General features: G+C 37.4%; 1 protein-coding gene across 1 annotated transcript in view; it reads right to left on the minus strand.

The window, feature by feature from the left end:
- Positions 1-21,737, minus strand: part of slc47a1 (solute carrier family 47 member 1) — a 25,275-nt gene extending 3,538 nt beyond the window's left edge. Inside the window, exons 1-16 of the mRNA XM_051677330.1 lie at positions 21,171-21,737; positions 10,701-10,802; positions 9,994-10,062; positions 7,871-8,019; positions 6,860-6,902; positions 5,572-5,616; positions 5,382-5,479; positions 5,051-5,148; positions 4,665-4,778; positions 4,339-4,406; positions 2,270-2,378; positions 2,104-2,179; positions 1,699-1,768; positions 1,098-1,230; positions 682-776; positions 393-569 (exon numbers count right to left, since the gene is read on the minus strand). Coding sequence (XP_051533290.1) covers positions 393-569; positions 682-776; positions 1,098-1,230; positions 1,699-1,768; positions 2,104-2,179; positions 2,270-2,378; positions 4,339-4,406; positions 4,665-4,778; positions 5,051-5,148; positions 5,382-5,479; positions 5,572-5,616; positions 6,860-6,902; positions 7,871-8,019; positions 9,994-10,062; positions 10,701-10,802; positions 21,171-21,329 — 1,605 coding nt within the window. The 5' untranslated portion in view covers positions 21,330-21,737. The remainder of the gene's footprint in view (positions 1-392; positions 570-681; positions 777-1,097; positions 1,231-1,698; positions 1,769-2,103; positions 2,180-2,269; positions 2,379-4,338; positions 4,407-4,664; positions 4,779-5,050; positions 5,149-5,381; positions 5,480-5,571; positions 5,617-6,859; positions 6,903-7,870; positions 8,020-9,993; positions 10,063-10,700; positions 10,803-21,170) is intronic.
- Positions 21,738-23,266: the final 1,529 nt, after the last annotated feature.

Here is a 23,266-nt window from a genome sequence, read left to right on the forward strand (position 1 = left end):
TTTATTAAGAAAAGAAAACTTGTTGTTTCCAAAAACAAAATATTGGGCTTTGATTTGGCATTGGACTAAAAAAAAAAAAAAAAAAAACAATGACCAATTTTTTTTTACTACTAATACTTTTACTTATAATAATTAAATTACTAAAATGACTGCAAATTGTTAAAATATTAGCAGAAAAATATTTACTTTGTAAAAATATTTAACTAATCTTTATGTTCACGCATCAACTTTGTCAGTCCTAAATATTAATTTTGTAAAAATAAAATAAAAATTAAAAACAAATCTAATATTTCCATGGATGCCCTAGTGCCTTTTGTGGCCCCCTTCGGTCCACAGACCCCAGATTTAAAATCTCTGAGCTACTGTAACTAATTGAATTAGCTTTTAATTACTTTGTTGCCAGTGATGTCATCCCAAGGTTCAGGAATACTTGCAGAAGCTACAAAATCAGGTGTTTGTTCTATGTTCTCCTGTCCTTCAGAAACCAAAGTATCAAGTACTGACTGTCTGATTGATGTCTTCGGAAGCACACACACCACCTTTGCATTTTTGCCTGCACGCTTCTGGGCCTGATGAAGGCAGTAATCAACACATTAGCAAATAATCTGAACACACTTGCTTGCACAACATCATCTAGGCTAGTAATAAAATCTCAGTAAGACATGATTTATGAAGCCCTACCTGCTCTGTCACTTTCTTCCAATCAAGCTTGAAAATGAGAGTGGTGAATAAACAGGTCTGAATAATGACACATATCAAGAGGCCAAGCCACAGACCTAAATTAAGTGGGAAATGAAAACAGGGAGTGTCTCAGTTTTAGAATAGGTCACAAGAAGCATCTGCTAACATGTCTGGTTTGGATAAAACAACATGCTATTTGCACTAAGATTTAAATCTACTGTATATATTCATAAACAGGATCGTATTTCCATCACATTTCTGGTTTTAGAATATGAATATGAAAACAAAAGCAATTGCATGGTAATTTTATCATCCCCCTTATTTAATGGGATAAAATATATATTAATACACCTGATATTCATTTTGTCTGTGCAAATAAGGCATCATTGTATTTTCATGTGAATTAAGGGAACTACCAAGTATCCTGAGTTCAGCCAGAAACATCAGTGATATTCCTACAGGTAGCCCAATGCAGTAGTAACAGATCAAGTTGGACAAGGCTGCTATCTTCTGCTTTCCAGCACCCAGAAGGATCCCTGAACACACACACTAAAACACATCAGAAAAACACAATCAGTCTACTGTGGCATCATAGAGTTGTAAAGATATGGTGGAGGCAGCTACCATAAAGAACAATGCATTGCAATATTAATTTGTAATCAGTGAATTACCTCCAATCATGACTCAACTGAGCCAGGTTTTATGACGCCATAAGGAAGAAATACCTAGTAACAGCATTTTAACTGATAAAATCTAATTGTGACATTATCACAGAATACACAGAGGTCATTAAGATAAAAGATAATTACAATATGACATCACAAACATGTCAAAAATAGAATAATGGCAATATTATTCCTCTTCAGCTTGGCCATAAATACCATATCTCTTAGAACTTGACACTTTTTTTTTTTTGTGTGTTGCCTTCGCACTTTTTTTTTTGTGGTAATAAATAGGTTACAATGGAATAATCAACTGTACAGATACTATAATGAGGATATAACCTTAAAAACATACCACAAGAGCATCAAAAAACTGCAGGAAGACGTAGAGGGTGAGATTTTCAGAGACAATCTCCACTATGCTCCTGTTAGATTAAATCAAGAAGTGAGAACTGCAAAACAATAAAAGAAGAACTTCACTCTCATACCTCTATACATTATTTTTCTTGTCTTCTATGGTTATATTTTATTGCTCTTTTATACATGTTACGACTTAATTTATATTTTTACTTATACTCTATATATTTGCCACTTTTATATAATTTATTTCAATGGTGAGCTTGTAGAAACCATTTCATTGTCAACAAGTACTGCTGTTTTACTGTGTTGTTGCACTTTGGACAAATAAGACTTTAATTTTGAGTTGCAATCAGTTTAGGTTTTAACTGCTATGCTTGTATACATGTTGAAGACAACATACTCATCAGAGGTGAAGATGTAGCCCACCACAGACTTAGTGGAGCCCAGTACGATTCCCTGTAAAACAGCCAAAACTCCTGCAATGCAGTAAAGGTAAAAATAGTATTTCCTTCTGTAGAGCATGGATACTTGGAGATAAAATTCTCATAAAGCAATATTTTACATACCTGATATCATAAGAGTCATTTTGCTGGTCATCAAGGCCCTGTTTGTGTCTCCTGCCCCCAGCGCATTGCCCACACGCACACATGCGGCTGCATGCACACCCAACGGAAACTAAATATACAGTATATTAAAAGGAAAACACAAACTTTCACACTAGTGCCTTAAATGAATAAATTCCCTTCCAGATTCCTTCTCATAGTTTATATTCCCATACATGCCTTTTAGAGGAAATGACAGCCATTCTCAGAAAACCATGAGTGCCATTTGCATTTGACATTTTCAGAAAACACAAATATTTTGAAAAGAGAACAGCCCTGATACTGGTTATTTCTGTTATTTGTCTGATTCAAACACAAATTTAAAAAACGAAATATAATATTTCAAGGGTGGCATGGTTTTCAAAATATCTCTTTTTGTGTTCCACCATTAAAAAAGTAAGTCATGCAGGTTTGGAACAACACTAGGGTTAGTAATGATGACAGACTTTTCATTAATTGCCAAACTATGTCTTATGTAAAGTGTTGTGACATACCATTGTATATACAGTACTTTGACAATTTGTAGGAAACTTATAAAGAGTTTATAAAGACGACAAGCATTCATATCGCAGCTTTCATTTCTCACAGGTGAAGTCTGCACTGTAAACCCTAATAAGTTAGCAGAACTCAAAACATTTGGGGCAATCAGTTACATACTTTTTTATTTTATTTTTTATTTAATAAACTCCCAAGTTTAAATTAATAGTACTTTTCAATTTAACTTTGTACTACACATATATGTTAATTGCTCTTAACTTGAAATACTGAGTACATTTTAAATGTAACTATTTGGCTAAACTTAAAAATAACAAGCAACCTCAACTTAGATTCTTCAAGTTGAGGAAACATAGTTAGTACTAGCTAGAATTAGCTAGAACAGTGAATGCTAGAAAGTTCAACACATGCTAACTGGTAATGATATGCTTTGATTAGCTTAGCAATTGATCACAGAGTAAAGCAATTTACTATAGAACAATCTTAAATTGTACCTGTCCTCATCGTTAGCTCAAGCTCAACTATTCACCATAATGGTAAACCTCAAAACTCCAACATAACAGAAACTCTTCTAAATAACACAACAAAACATTAAACACTAACAAGTCTCCCCCTTTAGATTAATCTTGCACAAAGACACATTATATAACACTTAATTTTAACATTTACTCTCCCTGGTGAGGGCCACGCAAAGCATGCTGGGAAATAGAAATCCCCTGCCCAGTTTCAGTTCAGTTTAAGTTCCTGTAAATTTAAAGGTGCACTCAGTAATTTTTTTCTCAATAAAAAAGTGTAACTCCTAAAGACATGAATTTTGCAATATATGTATTAAATCATGAGCACTCACATTAAAATGAAGACTTTAGTCATATCAGTAATTCTTATAAAAGCTGTTTTATTCCACATGAAGAGGGTCTGCACAGGGGGGCTGCCATGTTAGAATCACATGACCAGCCGAATACTACTTGCATAATCTCAGTAACCATTCTGTTATTTGACACTTTCACACATTGATTAAAGTAATCATGGCTTACTGTGAATACTAAATTTCTACAATGGCATCTGAAACTGAAAACTATTGACTTTAAATGATGCTGCATCCAAGCCGCTAGGTGTCAGTGTAAGTCCAAGATGACACAAAGACAAAAGTTACTGAGTGCACCTTTAAAGACACAAGTTCCTGAAACTCAAAACAATATCACAATTTAGGATAGCCTACTTAAAAAGTGTCCGTTTCGTGAACTCAAAAGAAAGAGAAAGTTCTAAATACTCATAAAGGTTAATTTATTTGAACTAATTTGTATGATTTAATTTTCCCCTTCTCAAAACAGTAAATTTTTTTGAGCATTAGGGTATACAGTGTGTACAACACTTTTAATAAATGCTGGATTGTAACAATAGTAGGCCTATTTGTTAGTAATATCTGACAAACTCTGCTGACAATGAGTGTCACAGCGGAACTTATTTCAGCACAGTAAATTAGTCTGTCAATAAGTCTCCAAGTAATGTAAGCAAAACGTTAAATAACATTGTCCTACCATGTAAGTAATGGCACCCATCTCCAGCAACACATGTTGGGCAGCAAGGTCCACCTCTCCCAGCATGCCTGCCAATTAGCACATGGAGAGTTCAAGGGGGGAGTCAATTAATTGTGTGTAAAAGGAGTGTGGCATTGCATAACTCAACAGAGGCAATATAAGAAATGTAAACCATAAAACAATCATGTACTTCCACCTCTGGGATCTTGCAAATAATTATTAACAAAACATTGACTGTCAGGGATTTAATATGATTGTAGATGCACTTTAGTTTGATTTATTCAATTATTAATCAAATTTAAACAGAAACACAAATCCATACACACCTGCAAGGAAACCTCCGATATCATAGATCCACCATTCAAAACACAGCATAAGCGTGCTGGGAATCGCCAGTTTCATGTAGGAGCCCCACTCCTGCAGTGATGCAGTAGACCAGCCTGCAGGGGTGACAGACAAACACATAGGCATCCAAGTAGGAATTTGCTTAGGACCTCCATATGCTCAGAAACGGCCCTGATTATAATCATAATTATCATAAGAGCAACAGTGTTGACATTTTTTTGTGAAATCTACAAACGGCTCACTTTGAGTTGTCTATGCATATTTAGTAGAAGCAAATATTTTTATATGGCAAAAATAACACTTCACCTTAAAGAACAATATAAGTCCCCATTACGACATTAAAAATGTATGTCTATATTTTCCTCACCATCCCATGTCTTCACGTGCAGCTTTTTCCAGCGAATGTAGGCAAACAGCATGAGGCAGATGGTGATCTGTGAGATACTGTTGGCTGCAGCAGAGCCCCTGCAGAAACAAACACAGACCTGCTTATCCTAAGGATCATTTACTTCTTGACCCTTATGGCCATCACTGATCTATAGTACATGCAATGTACTGTTTAACAGAATATTACTGTTTAGTCATATTAAAATGCACAGAGACATTAGAAAGTGATAGAGATGCCTGTTACATGACATTTGTTTGTTTCTCTATTAGATAAATACATATTGTAATGAAGAACAACCAAGCACACATACATCACTCCCAGCTTCATCCCATGTAGGAGGATGTAGTTTGTGGCTACATTTAAAATGTTGGCAGCAACTGCCGTGTACATCTGAGGGAGGATGATGCCCTAAACCACAGAAACACATTCTCTGTTCAGTTTTTGCATGCTTTGCAGTTCTTTTATAATATCCGTCCAGTGTGATGCTGTAAAGGTTGTACCTGGTTTTGCAGATAAGACACCTGAAGATGGTGCAGAAACATGGCCTACGAATTAGGGCGAAACAGTTAAAAAGATCAATGGAAATTAATGTCTGTATTTACACTCTATAAATTCCTACAATAAAGGGATAGTTCACCCAAAAACTAAAAATCTACACTTTCACTTTCAAAATGTGAAAGAATGTAAAAGTAAAAGGTGAGATTTATAGTAAAAAGGGACTTAAATATTGATCTGTTTCTCACCCACATCTAATTTATTGCTTCTGGATTACTTTTATGCTGCCTTTATAAGATTTTAGAGCTTGAAAGTTCTGGTCACCATTCACTTGCATTGTATCCACCTACAGAGCTGAAATTATCTTCTATTCTTCTGGGATGGCGATATAATAGGTATGGGTGAGAAGCAGATTAATATTTAAGTTATTTTTTACTATAAATCTCCACTTTCACATTCTTCTTCTTTTATCTTTTTCTTTTTTTTTTTTTTTGGCGATTCACATTCTTTGTGCATATCGCCACCTACTGGGCAGGGAGGAGAATTTATAGTTAAAAAGGACTTAAATATTGATCTGTTTCTCACCCACACCTATCATATCACTTCTGAAGACGTGGATTTAACCACTGGAGTCTTATGGATTACTTTTATGCTGCCTTTATGTGCCTTTTGCAGCTTTAAAGTTCTGGTCACCATTCACTTGCATTGTATGGACCTGCAGAGCTGAGATATTCTTCTAAAAATCTTTGTTTGTGTTCAGCAGAAGAAAGAAAGTCATACACATCTAAGATGGCATGAGGGTGAATAAATGATGAGATAATTTTCATTTTTGGGTGAACTAGCCTTTTACTACAAAGGCCCCAAAAATAGTTGGACACCTAACACATCTTAAAATTATATGATTTTCATTGCATTAGAGAACAAATAATCAACCCAATTGACCCAACAGATGAACTACTCCAGAGGTTACTCTGCCAAGACACCTGTGTGTAGACTTCATACATCCTCTAAAAATACCTTGGTTGGGGCCTTGTTTGCAGATAGCACTTGGTTTGATATTTTGTTATGCAGTTAAATGAAGTGGAATATGTTACATCTGTCGACCACAGTATGTTGAAAAAAGTAGACAAAATGACATGCTGACCATGGACAAAAAAGGACCTAAAGAATTATCAGTACAATTCAAAGAAAGCACCACAAAACATTTGAACTTATACTCTAGAAAACAAGGCCAACACAGAGATCAAAGCACAACCATTGCATGTTTTTAATAAAACATGCTGCTACACTTACAGGAACAGCAGGGAGGAAAGCCATAACATACAGATGTGCAATCCTGAAAAAACAGGAATAATAATAGCAGTGTGATATAGCAAGAATGTTTAATTGTAAATTAAGTTTTTATAGTGGCTTTTTAAAAAGCCAATCACTACAGTAGTTATCTAATTTCATGAAATAATTTTGATACATTTCTGCTGTTGTCAGCATTTGATTTAAAAAAATCACGAAAACAAATAAACAATGTGAAACACAAAAATGAAGACTATACTATATATACTATACTAATTTCCCAACTTTATCACTCAGAGAACAAAGATTGTCTTTAAAGAAAAGTTTCCACTGTCTTTTTCCATCTCTGTTCTGTGAGAAACTTTGGACCCACTTTATATTTGGTGTCTTTAACTACTGTTACTTATAACAATGATACAATGTACTTATTATGTACATCTGTGCTGTTGCATTGTACTTACATTTAAAGTCCTGCATATAATTACATCTGTAGTTACACTATTAACTTTACCCCTAAACCTAACCCAACCCCAAACCTTATCCTAAACCTAATCTAAACCCTAACTCTACCCCTAAACTCTTACCTCAACCTCAGTAGCAGCAAATGTGAATCTTGTGAGAACAACATGTAGTTACACAATAAGCACATTGTATTGTATGTATTTTAATGTTAGTACATAGTAGTTAAAGACCCCTAAAAAAAAGTGGGATGAAACTTTAATTCCCTTAATGTTTAAACTGCAGTTTTTCACAAATGGAAACATGTTGAAACATTGTTGTTCCATGCTATTTTGGCATGATATAGTGCTTTGACTACAGCAAGTATAGTCTCCCATGTACATCGATTAGGCAATTTACATCGGTAACAATTACTCTACTAATTGTTTTCTAAAAATGATTCAAATTAATCAATTAATCAATCAATCTATGACCGCTGAGTAGATTTTGTAATCACAAAGCCAATGGAATTCAGATTTTTAACCAAATAATATTGTGATCTTAGTTCAGTCTGACCTTGCTACCTCTGGTTCCTGCTTCAAAGCGAGGAGTATTGACTCTGCATTGATGAGTATGGCCCAGCATGGCAGGCAGAAGAGTAACAAGATCAGTATACTTCTCTGAAGAATCTCCCCCACCCGCTTCAGGTTCTTACTGCCAAATGTCTGGATATGGAGAACAGATCATTAGCAGGGTTGATTAAGGCAGGTCAAACTGATTTTTGCAATGTATAAAAAAAACCACAACCTTGCACATTCATTAAATATTTTTCTTCTTTATTAATACCATTTGATGTTCCATTTAATGTTAAGGAATTTGCTTCCCCCTTACTCTCCTTACTCTTTGTTTTCTGTGCCAGAAAATACTTATACCATGTTTTATGAAATATACTGTATCAAGGTAATACTGTGGTGTTCTTTGACCTTGGAGCCATGCATGTATATACCATGGTTTATAAATATGATAATCATTCAGTACTGTGGTATAGAGTGACACCAAAAAAGTGTAATTAAAAGGTCCAAATATTTTTTCGGGCCACTGTATACCTGAAATTCAGCACTCACTGAGCACTTTATTAGGTACAACTGCACACCTACATATTCATGTGATTATCTTATCAGCCAATCGTGCGGCAGAAATGCAATATATAAAATCATGCAGATACGGGTCAGGAGCTTCAGTTTATGTTCACATTAACCATCAGAATGGGAAAGTGAAAATGTGATCTTAGTGATTTCGATCGTGGCATGATTGTTGGTGCCAAACGGGCTGGTTTGAGTATTACTGTAACTGCTGATCTTCTGAGAGTTTCACTAACAACAGTCTCTAGAGTTTACTCAGAATGGTGCCAAAAACAAAAAACATCCAGTGATCGGCGGTTCTGCAAATGGAAATGCCTTGTTGATGAGAGAGGTCAATGGAGAATGGCCTGGTTCGAGCTCACAGAAAGTCTACGGTAACTCAGATAACCACTCTGTACAATTGTAATGAGCAGAATAGCATCTCAAAATGCACAACACATCAAACCTTGAAGCGGATGGGCTACAGCAGCAGAATATAACGTTGGGTTCCACTTCTGTCAGCCAAGAACAGAAAGCTGAGGCTGCAATGGGCTCAAAGCTCACCAAATCTGGACAGTTTAAGACTGGAAAAATATCGCCTGGTCTGATGAATCTCAATTTCTGCTGAGGCACACAGATTGTAGGGTGCAGAATTTGGCACAAACAGCATGAATCCATTGACCCAGCCTGCCTGTGTGGGGAATGTTTTTTGGCACACTTTGGGCCCATTAATACCAATCAATTATTGCTTAAATGCCACAGCCTAATTGAGTACTGTTGCTGGCCATGTGCATCCCTTCATGGCCACAATTTACCCATCTTCTAATGGCTATTTCCAGCATGATAATGCACCAGGTTACAAAGCAAAAGTCGTGTAAAACTGGTTTCATGAACATGACAATGCGTTCACTGTTCTTCAGTGGCCTTCCCAGTAGCCAGATCTGAATCCAATTGAACACCTTTGGGATGTGGTAGAACGGGAGATTCACAGCATGAATGTGTAGCTGACAAATCTGCAGAAATTACGTGATGCAATCTTGTCAACATGGATCAGAATCTCAAAGGAATGTATCCAACATCTTGTGGAACCCATGCCATGAGGAATTGAGGCTTTTTTGAGAGCAAAGGGAGGTTCTACCCAGTATTAGTATAGTGTTCCTACTAAAGTTCTAAGTAAGTGTATGTTCATAAAATGGTGTGGTATCATCTGATGCAAACATTGTTTCCTGGTACAGCAGTAGCCTACTGTATTGAAAGGATTGTTCAGTTAATTGCATGTTGTTTGAGATATGTTTCATGTTATTTTTAGTATATTTTCCAGTGTGAAATATTGATAAACACTCAGAAAAAAAGAAAAAGAAAATTGTTCAATCTGTTCAGTTCTGCACATGACAGAAATCCCACCACTAAACTGTAGCTTACATCTAGCTAAAATCTGCTTTGGGGATATTATACAAAACTAGAAAACAACAATAGTTTATTTCGCTAGAATGTTGGTAATTAAGACAACAAACATCATAATTAAACCATGTTAACAATGTCATTAAATGTGTTAAAATTGTTTCAGTTCAAGAATACCTGAGAGACAAGTGTGTCACAGGCGAGAGCCAGGCCGCATCCTGTGGCTGTTGTAGTCACATTAATAGTCTGAGGGAGAGAAATATGCTTTAGCAGTACAAAATGCAGCTTCTGCAACCATTAAGCTTTGTGTTGCTATCTCTCACAGCTTCCTTCTTTCAGATAAAACATTGGATTTTCATCAACTTCTAGAGCAACTCTTAAAATAGGATACAGTCTTAGTAACCAAAAAAAAAAAAAAAAAAAAAGAAAGAAAAGAAAAGAAGATATGATAATATGCCATGTTTAACAACAATGTTTGGATGTTAAAGGAATGGTTCACTCAAAAATTAAAATGTTATGCAACATCTCACAAAAGAATATGTTAGTCAGAATATTAGCCACAGTCACAATTTACTTTCGTTGAATGGAAAAAAGAAGCGATGAAAGTGAATGGTGAATGAGGCTTACATTCTGTCTAACATCTCCTTTTGCACTGAAGAGAGAAAATCCTATAGGTTTCGAACAACATGAAAGTGAGTAAATGATGACAGAATTTTTGGGTGAACTATAACTTTAATTTTCTATACTTACTGTTCAGCATATATTAAGCTGCGATAGGAGAAAATATTTTAACAGCGAACAAAACACACACTTCGCCTTTAAATCATGTAGTACATTAGTTGTAAAGCAGCTGGGAATATAATATGAATCAGTGTATACATTACCGCAGAGGCCAGGGCGTATCCAGCCAGTTCAGCATTTCCCAGGTGACCACAGAATATTGTGATGACAAAAGGCAGAAGGAAGTAGAGGATCCTGGAGATGAGCTGAGAAACATGAAAACTCACACATCAACAGGGAATATATGTACAGTATCAATAAACAGCACAGAAAGCACATTGAAGCAATTAAAATGAAAAAATATATATTTGTTTTTCATGGGCATTTTTAGCTTCATGGGTGCATTTTTGTAACAATTCTATATAAAATATATACTGTGACATCTTTCTCCACACTGTAAAAAATATATGTATTTTTAAGCAAAAATACAGTATAATTTTACATTAATTTCAGATATTTTTAGTTAGAACTGTAAATTTTACTTTTTTCCCAGCATGCTTTGCATGAGACTCGATGGTGAGAGTAAAACTTAAAATTAAGAGCTATTTTAAGTGTTATCATTTATAAGATGAATAAATGGAAATGTGTAAGTATTCAGTGTTCTGTCACTGTATGTTGAGATTTTCAGAGAGTTTCTGTAATGTTGGAGTTATGGGAGTTACCACTGTGGTGAAATGAGCTTGAGCTTAAAAGCTTCTGAAGTGTAAAGTTTCTAAGCCTTAAAATAATAAGTCTAAATTAATTTAAAATGCATATTGGAGTTAATCTACTTTAACTCTTAGGGCTCTATTTTCGTGAGGCGCGCAAAGCACTATGACCATGCACAACATCTTATCCAATTTTTGTGAGACCGCTAATTCTAAGTGCAATTTTCGTGCCAGCGCAAATGGGTGTGGGAGTGTTTGCGCTACAGTGGGTGTAGGCCTGCAAACTGTGGGTGTATTGTATGCAAACTAAGTGGTGCAAAGCGCAATTTGCTCTTTTCCTAAGAATTTGGTCATTGCGCTAAGACGTTTCAATACCACCTCTTAACTCAGCGCAAAGTCTAAATTCAGTTCCTGGATTTGCAGTGTGGAGATTTCACCAGCAGGTGGTAATACAGTTCATGTCCAAACTCTTAAAGTACAGAACATCAAATTATTTTTGGTTTCATTTTTTTCGTGAAGTGCGTGCTGATACAATAACTGTTAATACTAGCCATGATTTGTGTGTCAGTAGATGAAAATGATTAATAATACATACATTCTCTGTAATTTAACAGAGCCTACATCCATATCCTGAACCACATTTTCCATGCATATGTAACGTGACAGCTGTGTGGTTTGGGTAAACCTCACTAGCGACTGTGACTTTAGCCACCTCTCATGTCGGCAGACGCGGTTCGAATCCCGCTCGGAACAGCTCGAGTAGGACCAGTTACAGTGGTGTCGTGACCCGTGTGGGAGTGAGGTTTAGGGGGGTGAATGTAACAGTAGCCAGCTGGTAGGTAGCTGTGCAGTGTGTAAACCGATTAGCGCCTTTCCCGTGAAGTTTTGCCAAACACACTTGCGCCTAGACTTGCACAACACTTCACCGACTTTGCGCTAATGAGTTAAGGCTGCGCTTAACGCTTTCACGCTTAAAATAGGGCCCTTAGTGTTAATAAACTGAAATGTATTTGTTGGCGAGGCACAGTAATTACAGTAAAAACATGTTGTTGTTGTTTTTAATGAATGGTCCAACAATGTTATTCTATTTACAGCAAAACAGTAAAAAACATGTTTTTCAATAAATGATTAAAAAAAAATTTTTTTTTTAAATGAACAGTCAAAACATATAATTTCATTTTATAGGTAAAACATGTTCTTTCAAATGGCATTTTAAATATGTCGTTTCAACTTACAGTGTCAGCACGCTATTTGAAATTACAATTTAAACATTTTATTTAATTTTATGGTTGAAACACCTATTTAATTTTGCAGTCTCAACATGTAAATTCACTTCGCCATCAAAAACTGTTATTTCAGTTTATGGTAAACGTTTGGCACCCTGTGCTGCCATGCATTTACCATTTTTTACATAATTTTTTACAGTGCAGTATGTCACATACTTTATGTATTTGTTTAATGTTTTATGTCAAATGTAATAAATTAATCGGATAGACTGTTACCTATAAATGTAAAATCAACGTCAACTCATTTTATGTGATAAGAATATAAAGTTAAGAAATATCAGATTAAGAAATATCAGAAATAGAGAAATTCATTAAAGAGGATTCACCGAAGGTGTTGACGAATTAGAGGACACGTGATGCCATGCGAGAAGCAGACGTGAGCTCTGCGCACTTTGCTATTTTTTTTTATTTTTATTTTTTTTAAGTATTTTCATGTTATAACCAGTGAGATTCGATACATCCAGTAACATACATGCTCTTTGAGGTAAACATGGCGAAGAAGTCAAAATCCTCAGACTCTGGAGACATTAAAAGACACTTACGTATTCAAGCTGAGGCCTCTGACGGGCCTGCGAGCCGGGGACTCGATTTGGATGGCACGTCAGGAGATGAAATCCAACGTCAACCATCCAACATCTCGGTGATGCTGACGAAGGTTGTTGCTGACTCGGAGGATCTCGCTGTAAGATGTTGATCGATTACGGCGATGGAAACAAAATTCTCTGAGTTGGTCACAAGAGTGACAGATGTTGAGAAACTAATTGGTTATCTGGAGTCTTCGGAAAGGGAATTATCCGCTAATCTGCCCACGTCCAAAACAGACTTGGAATGCATTTTTAAAAAACTTGAATATTTCTAAAATATGAACCGAAGGAATAACATGTGAATTGTTGGAATTCCTGAGCATGAAGAAGGCAGAGATATGGTGAAATTCCTTGACAAGCTCTTCCCGAGTCTGCTCGACATAACAGGACATAAGCTGGAAATCGAGCGAGCTCACAGAGTCCCGGCTCGCAGATCTGCTGAGGGAGACAGGCCCCGATCAATCCTGGCCAAATTCCTGAGATCATCTGATAAATATCTTGTGTTGCACCAGGCGAGGAGCAAAAGAAAACTTTCTTGGAAGAATCACAATATTTTCTTGTTCCCTGACTTTGCGAATTCGACAAGAGAGAAACGCGATCGGTTCAAGGAATGTAAGAAACTCTTACATCAACGAAAGATCATTTTGCACTGATGTTTCCGTCACTCGATTGTCTGAGGAACATGGGCGCCATTTTTGTTTCTTTTTGCATTGGCTCCGCCTAGCGGCTGGAGTTTGTTTTGTAGAATGATACTCCAAGAAACTTTTGCATTGACGGAAGACCGCTTTTACACTGAAGTTCCCGGCCAGATTGAGAATGGACACTTTGGATGACCGCAAAATCTTTACATGCTCACATAAAGGACGTCTTTTATAAAGTTGACGGACTGAGCAAGTCATGGTGTATTTTTTTATTAATTTCTTTTTTACGTGGCCTCCGAGTGAATTTGACTCGCTCAATACACACTTGATCATCCGAGGAACCAGGATGCCTGTTTTGTTACTTTTCATGCGGGTTCCACCTAGCGGCTGGAGCTTTTTTTGTGGAATTACACTGCTTCGGGACAGTGTTGTGAATGAATCTGTTCGTTCTTTGTGCTTATGCCTCCTGTTGGCTGGAGTTTGTTTTTGTGGAGTATTTTTAAGCGACAGTAGAATGATTACGTCATCTGCTGCACTCATAACAGCTGGCTCACTGAACAATTGTTTGTCTGTCCGAGGAAACTGAATGGCTTTATATCAGCTGGAGTTTGTTTTGTGGAGGAACACACCTTCAAGACAGTTCTGTGAATTAATCTACATGTTTTTTGTGTTTGTTCTGCCTGTTGGCTGGGGTCTGTTTTACAAAGTATTTTCTGTTATGTAATTTTGCCTCACAAAATTTGTGCAGAAGCACCGGACTTGAGCAATCAGATGGCAAATTGTCGCGGGGACCTTCGCATGCGTACATGGACCTTCTGAGTTTAGAGGGATCGACGCAGGCTGGTGCTGTCGTGCGTGGGGTTAATACACACGTTTTTCTTTTTTCTGTTAGTTTTGTTCGGGGGGAAGTTCGGGGTTTGATTGTTGCACTAATGGGGAATGTGGTCTGTATAATCTTGTTTTTGACACACAATTAATTTTATTTTTGAAAACTTTTTATTATATCAATATGTCAAATGTTATTATGAGTAGGTTATCTCTCTCCACATGGTATGTGAATGGGTTGGGGCACCCCATAAAAAGAAGGAAGTTTATTTCTTTTCTAAAGCATAAGAAATATGATATAGTGTTTCTTCAAGAAACACATCTTTCCTCGCAGGAAGCTAAAGAATTTGGGAAGATATGGGGTGGACATGTTTTCTTAAGTGCAGGCTCAAGTAAGAGTAGGTGAGTCATTATACTGATAAATAAACATTTACAATTCAAATGTCTTAAACAGAGTAAAGATAAATTAGGAAGAGTCATTGTTGTTTTAGGAGAAATTCAGGGGCAAATCTGTTTTTGGCTAATATTTACGCACCTAACACTGATGATCAGGGCTTTTTTATAGATCCTGAAGGGATGTTGCAGGCCACTGGCACCCCTCATGATATAATATTGGGAGGAGACTTTAATCTTTTGATGGACTCAGTCCTTGATCATAGTGAAGCAAAAGTGTGTAAGCCCCCTAGAGCAACACTGACACTTCACAGGATGTGTAAACGCTTCACAGGATGTGTAAAAATCTTGGTCTTGCAGATATCTGGTGACTTTTGAACCCATCTGGTAGGGACCATACATTTTTTTCATCAATCCATAAGATTATTCTAGAATAGATTTTTTTTTTTTTTTTTATATCTAAGTCCCTCATTTCATCTGTTGTTGATTGCTCAGTTGGAAACATCTTAGTCTCAGATCACGCCCTGGTGAGTTCAGAGATGTTGCCACATATGAAGAAAAAGAAATCATATAGCTGGTTCTTTAATGTATCCCTTTTGCAAAATACTGATTTCCAGCAAATGTTAAGGACTGAAATCAAAGTTTATCCTCAGTATCCTCTGTGGGCATGGCTTGGGAGGCACTTAAGGCGGTTCTTAGGGGTTGGATCATACAGTATGCCTCATTCACCAAAAAATCCAAAGCACGTGAACTTGTGGAGTTGGAAGAGAATATTAAAAGTGCCGAGGCAGAGCTGAAGTGCCGAATTGACCCATTTGAAATAAAGATATAATACTATTTTGTCACGGAAAGTGGAGTTTTGGTTGTTCAGGGCAAGACGGGGGGACAAAGCAGGGAAGCTTTTGGCTAGATATACAGTATAAAGCAGAGAGAGTCTTTTTCTACCATTCCCTCAGTGAAATCTGCTGGTAGTGAAATATTTACCTCAGCCATTGATATTAATAATGCTTTCAAAGAGTTCTGTCTTGATCTCTATAGTTCCATGTCTTCGTCTACTGATGAAGATTTAAGAAAATTTGTGGAACCATTAGAACTCCCTAAATTGACAACTGAGCAAAACAATTCTCTTGATTCTGAGATAACTTGGAGGAGTTTGACGAGGTAATTAAGGCCTTGCCTACCGGCAAGGCTCCGGGGCCAGATGGTTTTGCCACTGAATTTTTTAGATCTTATGCTACAGAACTGGCTCCAATTTTGTTAGAAGTTTATACGGAATCTTTAAAGAATGGAAAGCTTCCGCCAACCATGACACAAGCCCGGATCGGTCTGATTCTTAAAAAGGACAAAGATCCAAGCGAGTGTAAGAGTTACCGTCCAATTTCCCTGATCCAGCTAGATGTAAAAATGTTGTCAAAAATTTTGGCTAACGGATTAAGTAAAGTTATGACATCTTTTATACATATAGATCAGGTGGGGTTTATTCGGGGCCGTAGCTCTTCTGATAACATTAGACATTTCATCAATATCATGTGGTCAGTAGCGAATGATCAGTCTCCGGTCGCTGGCATCTCACTTGACGCCGATGGTAGAATGGGATTATCTTTTTAAGATTTTGGTAATGTATGGGTTCGGGAGTAAATTGTTTTTTTTCCCAATTTGGAATGGCCAATTCCCAATGTGCTTTTAAGTCCTTGTGGTCACGTAGTGATTCACCTCAGTCCGGATGGCAGAGGACGAATCCCAGTTGCCTCCACGTCTGAGATCGTCAACCCGCGCATCTTATCATGTGGCTTGTTGAGCACATTGCCACGGAGATATAGTGCGTGTGGAGGCTTCACGCCATCCACCGCGGCATCCACGCTCAACTCACCACGCGCCCCACCGAGAACAAACCACATTACAGCGATCACGAGGAGGTTACCCCATGTGACTCTACCCTCCCTAGCAACCGGGCCAATTTGGTTGCTTAGGAGACCTGGCTGGAGTCACCCAGCACGCCCTGGGATTCGAACTAGCGAACTCCAGGGCTGGTAACCAGCATCTTTACCACTGAGCTACCCAGGCCCCAAAACCGGGAGTACATTTATTGGTTGGATTAAGTTACTTTATAGACACCCTGTAGCAGTGGTACAAACAAATGGATTAATTTCAGATTATTTTACTCTGGATAGGGGCACCCGGCAGGATTGCCCTTTTTCCCCATTATTGTTCTGTCTTGCCCTGGAACCATTAGCAACTGTGATAAGAAAGGAGGATGATTTTCCAGGGGTGCTGGCGGGAGGTGTGGCACATAAGCTTTTGCTTTATGCAGATGATATTTTATTATTTGTCTCTGACCCTGCTAGATTTATGCCTTGCCTCCACAGAATTATTAACACTTTTTCCAAGCTCTCAGGGTACAAAGTCAATTGGTCTAAATCAGAAGCTTTGGCTTTGACAGCGTACTGTCCAGTAACAGCTTTCCAGCTGGGCGCCTTCCAGTGGCCCAACAGGGCATTAAGTATTTGGGGATTTTATTCCCAGCAAATTTGTCTGATTTAGTTAGAGTTAATTTTGACCTTTTAATAAAAAGGTTTTCAAGTGATGTGGGCAGGTGGGCTTCATTACATTTATCAATGATTGGGAAGGTTAATGTTATTAAAATTAATTGTATTCCAAAATTTAACTACTTGCTACAGTCTCTCCCTGTAGATGTCCCCCTCTCTTATTTCAAGCAATTTGAAAGCATAGCGAAGTCCTTCCTTTGGAATGTAAGCGTCCCAGATTGCATTTCAATAAGTTACATAGGCCGATTGACAAAAGTGGGCTAGGCCTAACCAAGATTTTGTTTTATTACTATGCGTTCAGTCTAAGACATTTGGTTCATTTGTCTCTTCCACCTGAGAGAACCCCTCCCTGGTTTGGTATTGAACAGGAAGTTCTTGCCCCTATTTCGCCATTGCAAAGCCTCTCTATTAAACTAACCGGAGAAGTTAAGTCACACCCCGTTATTTCGCATGTACACTCGGTATGGACAAAAGTGTCCAGAATGTTTAAATTGGACATTTATTTAAATGTTGCCTCGAGCATATTGCAGAACCCAAGATTGCATATTGGTAAGTCCCCTTTCTGCTGGTTGGAGTGGATTGGGAGGGGTTACTACACTCAGTGATATATATGAGAGTGGAGTGTTGAGATCATTTGAAAATCTGGTTCAACATTTTGGGATCCCCAGATCTCAGTTTTAAAGGTATTTACAACTGCGCCACCTTCTTTGTACTGTCTTTGGGAGTAGCACACCCCCCCCCCTAAAGTAGCAGATACTCTAGGAGAGGTGATTACTGCTTTTGGAAAAGGTCATGAGGCATCAGTGTATTTACTCCATGTTAATTCAGAGTTTGGGGGACGGAGCTTTAACCTCTCTTAAGAGAGTATGGGTGAAAGACTTCAACTTGGTATTGGAGGAGGGAGAGTGGGCTAAGATTCTTAAAAACGTTAAGTCTACATCTAGAGATGCAAAGGTATGTCTTATGCAATTCAAAATATTACATCGATTCTATTGGACCCCCTCTAGATTGTATAGGCTTGGTCTTAAAGACACACCCACCTGCTGGTGATGGCAATCGGAGGATGGAGATATGGCCCATGTTTTTTGGTGGTGTGTTGAGATCCAGAAATTCCGGTGGAAGGTTCAGAATTTTGTGTCTGACGTGGTAGGCACTTGGGTTTCGTTTTGCCCCAGACTTTGTGTTCTGGGCGATGGGGAGGTCATTGATGTGGGGGATAGTCATATAGAGGATTGGGTTCTGACCTGTGTGATGATTACCAGGCAGGTTATTTTGAGGGGTTGGAGGTCAACTGGTGCGCCCCCATATCCGGAGTGGTGCACAGAGGTGGGGAGGGTGGTGGCTTATGAGGAGGTGTCATCGGGAAGATGGGGTGGCTTGGATTTGTTTATCTGGAAATGGGGCAGGTATTTGGAGTTTTTGGAGGGCTCTCAGGTGGGGTGTGGAGAGAGTATTGTAAAATAGTTAGTATGATAATTATGTGTGTGTGTGTGTATGTATATATATATATATATATATATATATATATATATATATATATATATATATATGTATTTATGTGTGTGTGTGTGTGTGTGTGTGTGTGTGTGTGTGTGTGTATGTATGTGTTTGTGTGTATATATATATATATATATATATATATATGTGTGTGTGTGTGTGTGTGTGTGTGTGTGTGTGTGTGTGTGTGTGTGTGTGTGTTGGTTGTTTTTTGGGGTTGGGGAGGGGGAGGGGGGTTGTGGGGTGTAAATGTTGTTTATATATATATATATATATATATATATATATATATATATATATATATATATATATATATATATATGTTTTGTATCTCCTTGTTATTGTATGATTTAATAAAAACAAATAATAAAAAAAAAAAAAAAGGGGGGATTTGCCCCCCAATTTTCAGTTTGGGGGGTGTTTTGTCCCTTTTAGTGGCATTTTTGCACCAATCCCAATACATTTCTGACCCTGGAGCACAGGCATGACAAAATTATGTATTAACACTTGGCAACATATAAAACTAGCCCTGTGCTGAAACCCACATCTAATGTAGGCTACCTCATGGGTTATGTCATACGATTTTAAATTAAAAAATGTTTTTTAGCATCATCATATTTTGTGAATGATTGCTTGTTCAGCCACATCTCAAACAGGTTTATAATTCAGCAAATGTATTGAAGGATTTGCATATGAATGGGACATTCATTGTTTTCTCTGGGAAATCCAAACCTAGACATTGTCTTGTGTATTTTGTTGATTCATGTTTTCCATTGTCTTTTGTCAAGTATTGTGTTTTGTAACATTGTCAAGTCAAGTCAAGTCAAGTCATTATGTTTGTTATGGTTTGGATTCACACTTTGGAGATCACTTATGTAAATAAACTGCACTTAGGTTCATCTTTACGTCATCATCTTCATCATCATCATCGCCAGCAGCGTAACTTTACAGAAATAAAGGAACATATAACTAAGGTAACACTTTACAATAAGGTTCCATTTGTTAACATTAGTTAATATATGCAAATGCAAATACAACAATGACTAAAGGTACGCTCTCTCTCCAAAGCATGCAGGCATGAGTAACAAGATCTCCTTCAGTTCCATTCTGTGTCATTTGAGCCATCATTGATTCTGTGTCATGTACTTGGTGCCATCTCTTAGCGCGAACGATCCTCTCTGCCCATATTTGGATGACTTCCACCTCTGGTTGCAGCAGTCTGAATCCTAATACATTTGGTTTAGCGTTCCATGATGATGTTTTAAGCCAGCTAGCACATTAAGTGCCGTGTGCACATTGTGCTTCGTATGGATTATCAAATGATCTATGCATGCAAATATGTTGGGTGTGGGCTTGTTTTAACAGGAATCCCCTCTAAGTAATGGTCTGTGATATTTAATGTTCTGTTTATTTTTCATGAATTTAAAAGCAAAAACACAGCTTATAAGCAACACCTGTGCACATGTAACATGTATGTCAAAGATATACACTTAGCTATTACTCGCTAAATTTTTGTCTGTGTACAACAAATAAGTTGGTTGTATTCTACTCTTTGAGAGCTTTCCAACAACATATGACACATGGTTATTTGATTAGTTTGATGTTTTTTTATCAATTACAATATGTTCAGTGCAAAATTATTAAATGAACAAAATGGAACACTTCTGATTTGTCTGCAAATTTCAAAGCACTTGTTCAGTTTTGGTCGTAATGCCTACATGCATTGTAAAGTACAGCTTCTAAGCTTTAAAACGATACCTATTTTTGTGTTGGTCAAGAACGTCATTAACATTTTTATATTTATTTTGATCTCATTGGGCATACCGGCCCGAGCTTAAAAGGTTAGATATATGGGAGTGACATGTCACAGGAATTACATGTGACAGTCAGATAAGCACTGTGTACGATAAGCTGATAAAACAGATGCTATCATGTCAATTACATCAATCAAAAGACTACGTCTAACACTATATCAAACCCAAGCGAATTACTTACATACTGTGTCAATACAGACATTGTGTCAAAACTAAACATTCAGTTTCTGTTGGACTGGACTCCTGCAATACTTCCAGCTTCCTTTTTCTTTAAAGTTTAAAATTGCAGCTTTAAGTAGTTGGAGTACATGAGAGAGTATTTAATTAACGAGACAACTCACCAGAGGCCCAGTCAGGCGCAGGACGTAGTAGAGCTCCTCTCTGTAGGCCAAAGGAACCCAGCTGCAGTGGAACAGTTTAGAAATAGGCGCTGTTGCCTCGGTGATCTGCTCATTGCTTGCCAGGGGCCCGGAAGCCTCGGGCATCCCAGATTTCTCCATTCAAGCGTTGAATGAAAGAAAATAAGAGAAAAGGATGAGGAGAAAGGTTTTCGCCAAGCAGTGATTTCCAAAATGTTGATATCAGTCCATGGAGGCTGAGATAATAAAATTAAATTGTACTGGGACACTGATCAAGTAACCTGCTGCCTTCAGTCACCGAGTGAGCCACAAGCAAGCTCTTTATAATTCCCTGTATGGAGCACAGCAGCACTGAGGGGGGAAATGGGGGGTGGAAGGGGCAGGTTAGCCTTTCGTACTTCTTTGACACAGCGATAATCTTATAAGGAATGTCTATGTAAATGACAGATTGTTGCTCCTTTGAGGGGCTGTTGAGTGTTTGCTTTTTAAGTCACAAACTTTAATGAACAGCAAAATGTGAATCAGCTTTTGTACCACATGATCCCTAAGGTGGCTGTCAACTTGTAAACTCACAGGGTCATGATGAAGTATACTTCCTCAACCAGCTCTAAACTGTTAAAGTGGGATTAGTTTTTAATCCCACACATAATATCATTTGAATCCATAATTTAACCACTTAAGAAATTTCTTTAAAAAACAGCCAACTTCTGTAGCCTGTTTGCAAAGACAATGAAAAGAATTCAGTGTTTCAGCACTGTTAAACATGGTAACCTGCAATTGTTACCTTAAGGAACCATTTTCTTCAAATTAGGTTTGTTGTTGTAACCTAATATAACCTAATATATAATATTTTGGCTTGAATAAAGCCAATTAAGTTAGATGTTACCACATTGAGCACATTTAAGGTTAGCATTTTTATCAGTGAGGTTTTGATGTCAAGTAAATGTCTTTTGGTATTGTTTCTGTAGCTCACCTTGTAGTGCATGACACCATCAATGCCAAAGTCATGGGTTTGATTCCCAGAGAACCATGAATGCACTGTAAATCACTTTGGATGAAAGCATCTGCCAAATGTATAAATTAAAATGTGTTAAGCTGACCAACCTAAATCATTCAAATCACCTAAGCATCACTAGCTATGTGTTTGTATCTCCAGCGCCAGCAGTTATAGTTGGCATTTCACACATAACCTTTGGTAATTAACATGCCCATGGGGTTAAACAGTAATGCTTAACCTTGGTCAACTCCACGGGTCTTGCACAATGAACACTGATTATTCAATAAATACATTTAACAAAATCAATCAAGGCATTGTATATCCATTTGACAAATAAGCAAGTATAATGTGTTCCAATATTGGGACTGCATTTTAGCTCTAGCATGTTAATATTGTCCTTATTAGTGAGTTGCATGTGTGTATGAGCCATGTCAAGTAAGTTACTGTATGTGTGCCCAGTACATTTTGATGTGTAGTAAACTGGAGCAACCTTTAGTCTCCATGCACAAGCTTGGGTCTTATCAGATATTCAATAAGAAATGCTAAAGACTGACAGGAGGAATATGAGGGGGGTGGGAATGACACTTAAGCACTAAGATGCAATAAACAATGAATCTTTCACACATGTGCATGCACACACCAACACTCGCTGCATAAAGCATAAACATGGACATGAATAAACCCTGCTTTAAAAAGCACAACCATACAGCACTTTCAGTCATGTGTAATAATGTATTTTCACACAAGCACTCACATTCTGTACATTCATTTATTGACTTTAACCTTGGCAGTCCTTTCACTAATTGTCTCTCTGTGTATTGCCTCTATTCAATAATAATAATAAAATTGTTTCTGACCCGAATCATGTGCTGCACAATGAATTTGTACTTTCACCATCTAACTGCGGTACTGAGGTACTGAGATTTAATCGAGTGAGACTAAAGAAGTCTTTTGTACATCAAGCCGTCCTTGAACTGAATAAGGCACACAAAAAATAATAACTTTTTTTTATTTTATTTTTTTATGTGCTTGTAAATGTCTAGTGATTTATGTAGTAATAATTGTGAATGAACATACTGTC

Source organism: Myxocyprinus asiaticus, chromosome 38 (assembly GCF_019703515.2).
Source record: "Myxocyprinus asiaticus isolate MX2 ecotype Aquarium Trade chromosome 38, UBuf_Myxa_2, whole genome shotgun sequence".
Taxonomy (NCBI): Eukaryota; Metazoa; Chordata; class Actinopteri; order Cypriniformes; family Catostomidae; genus Myxocyprinus; species Myxocyprinus asiaticus.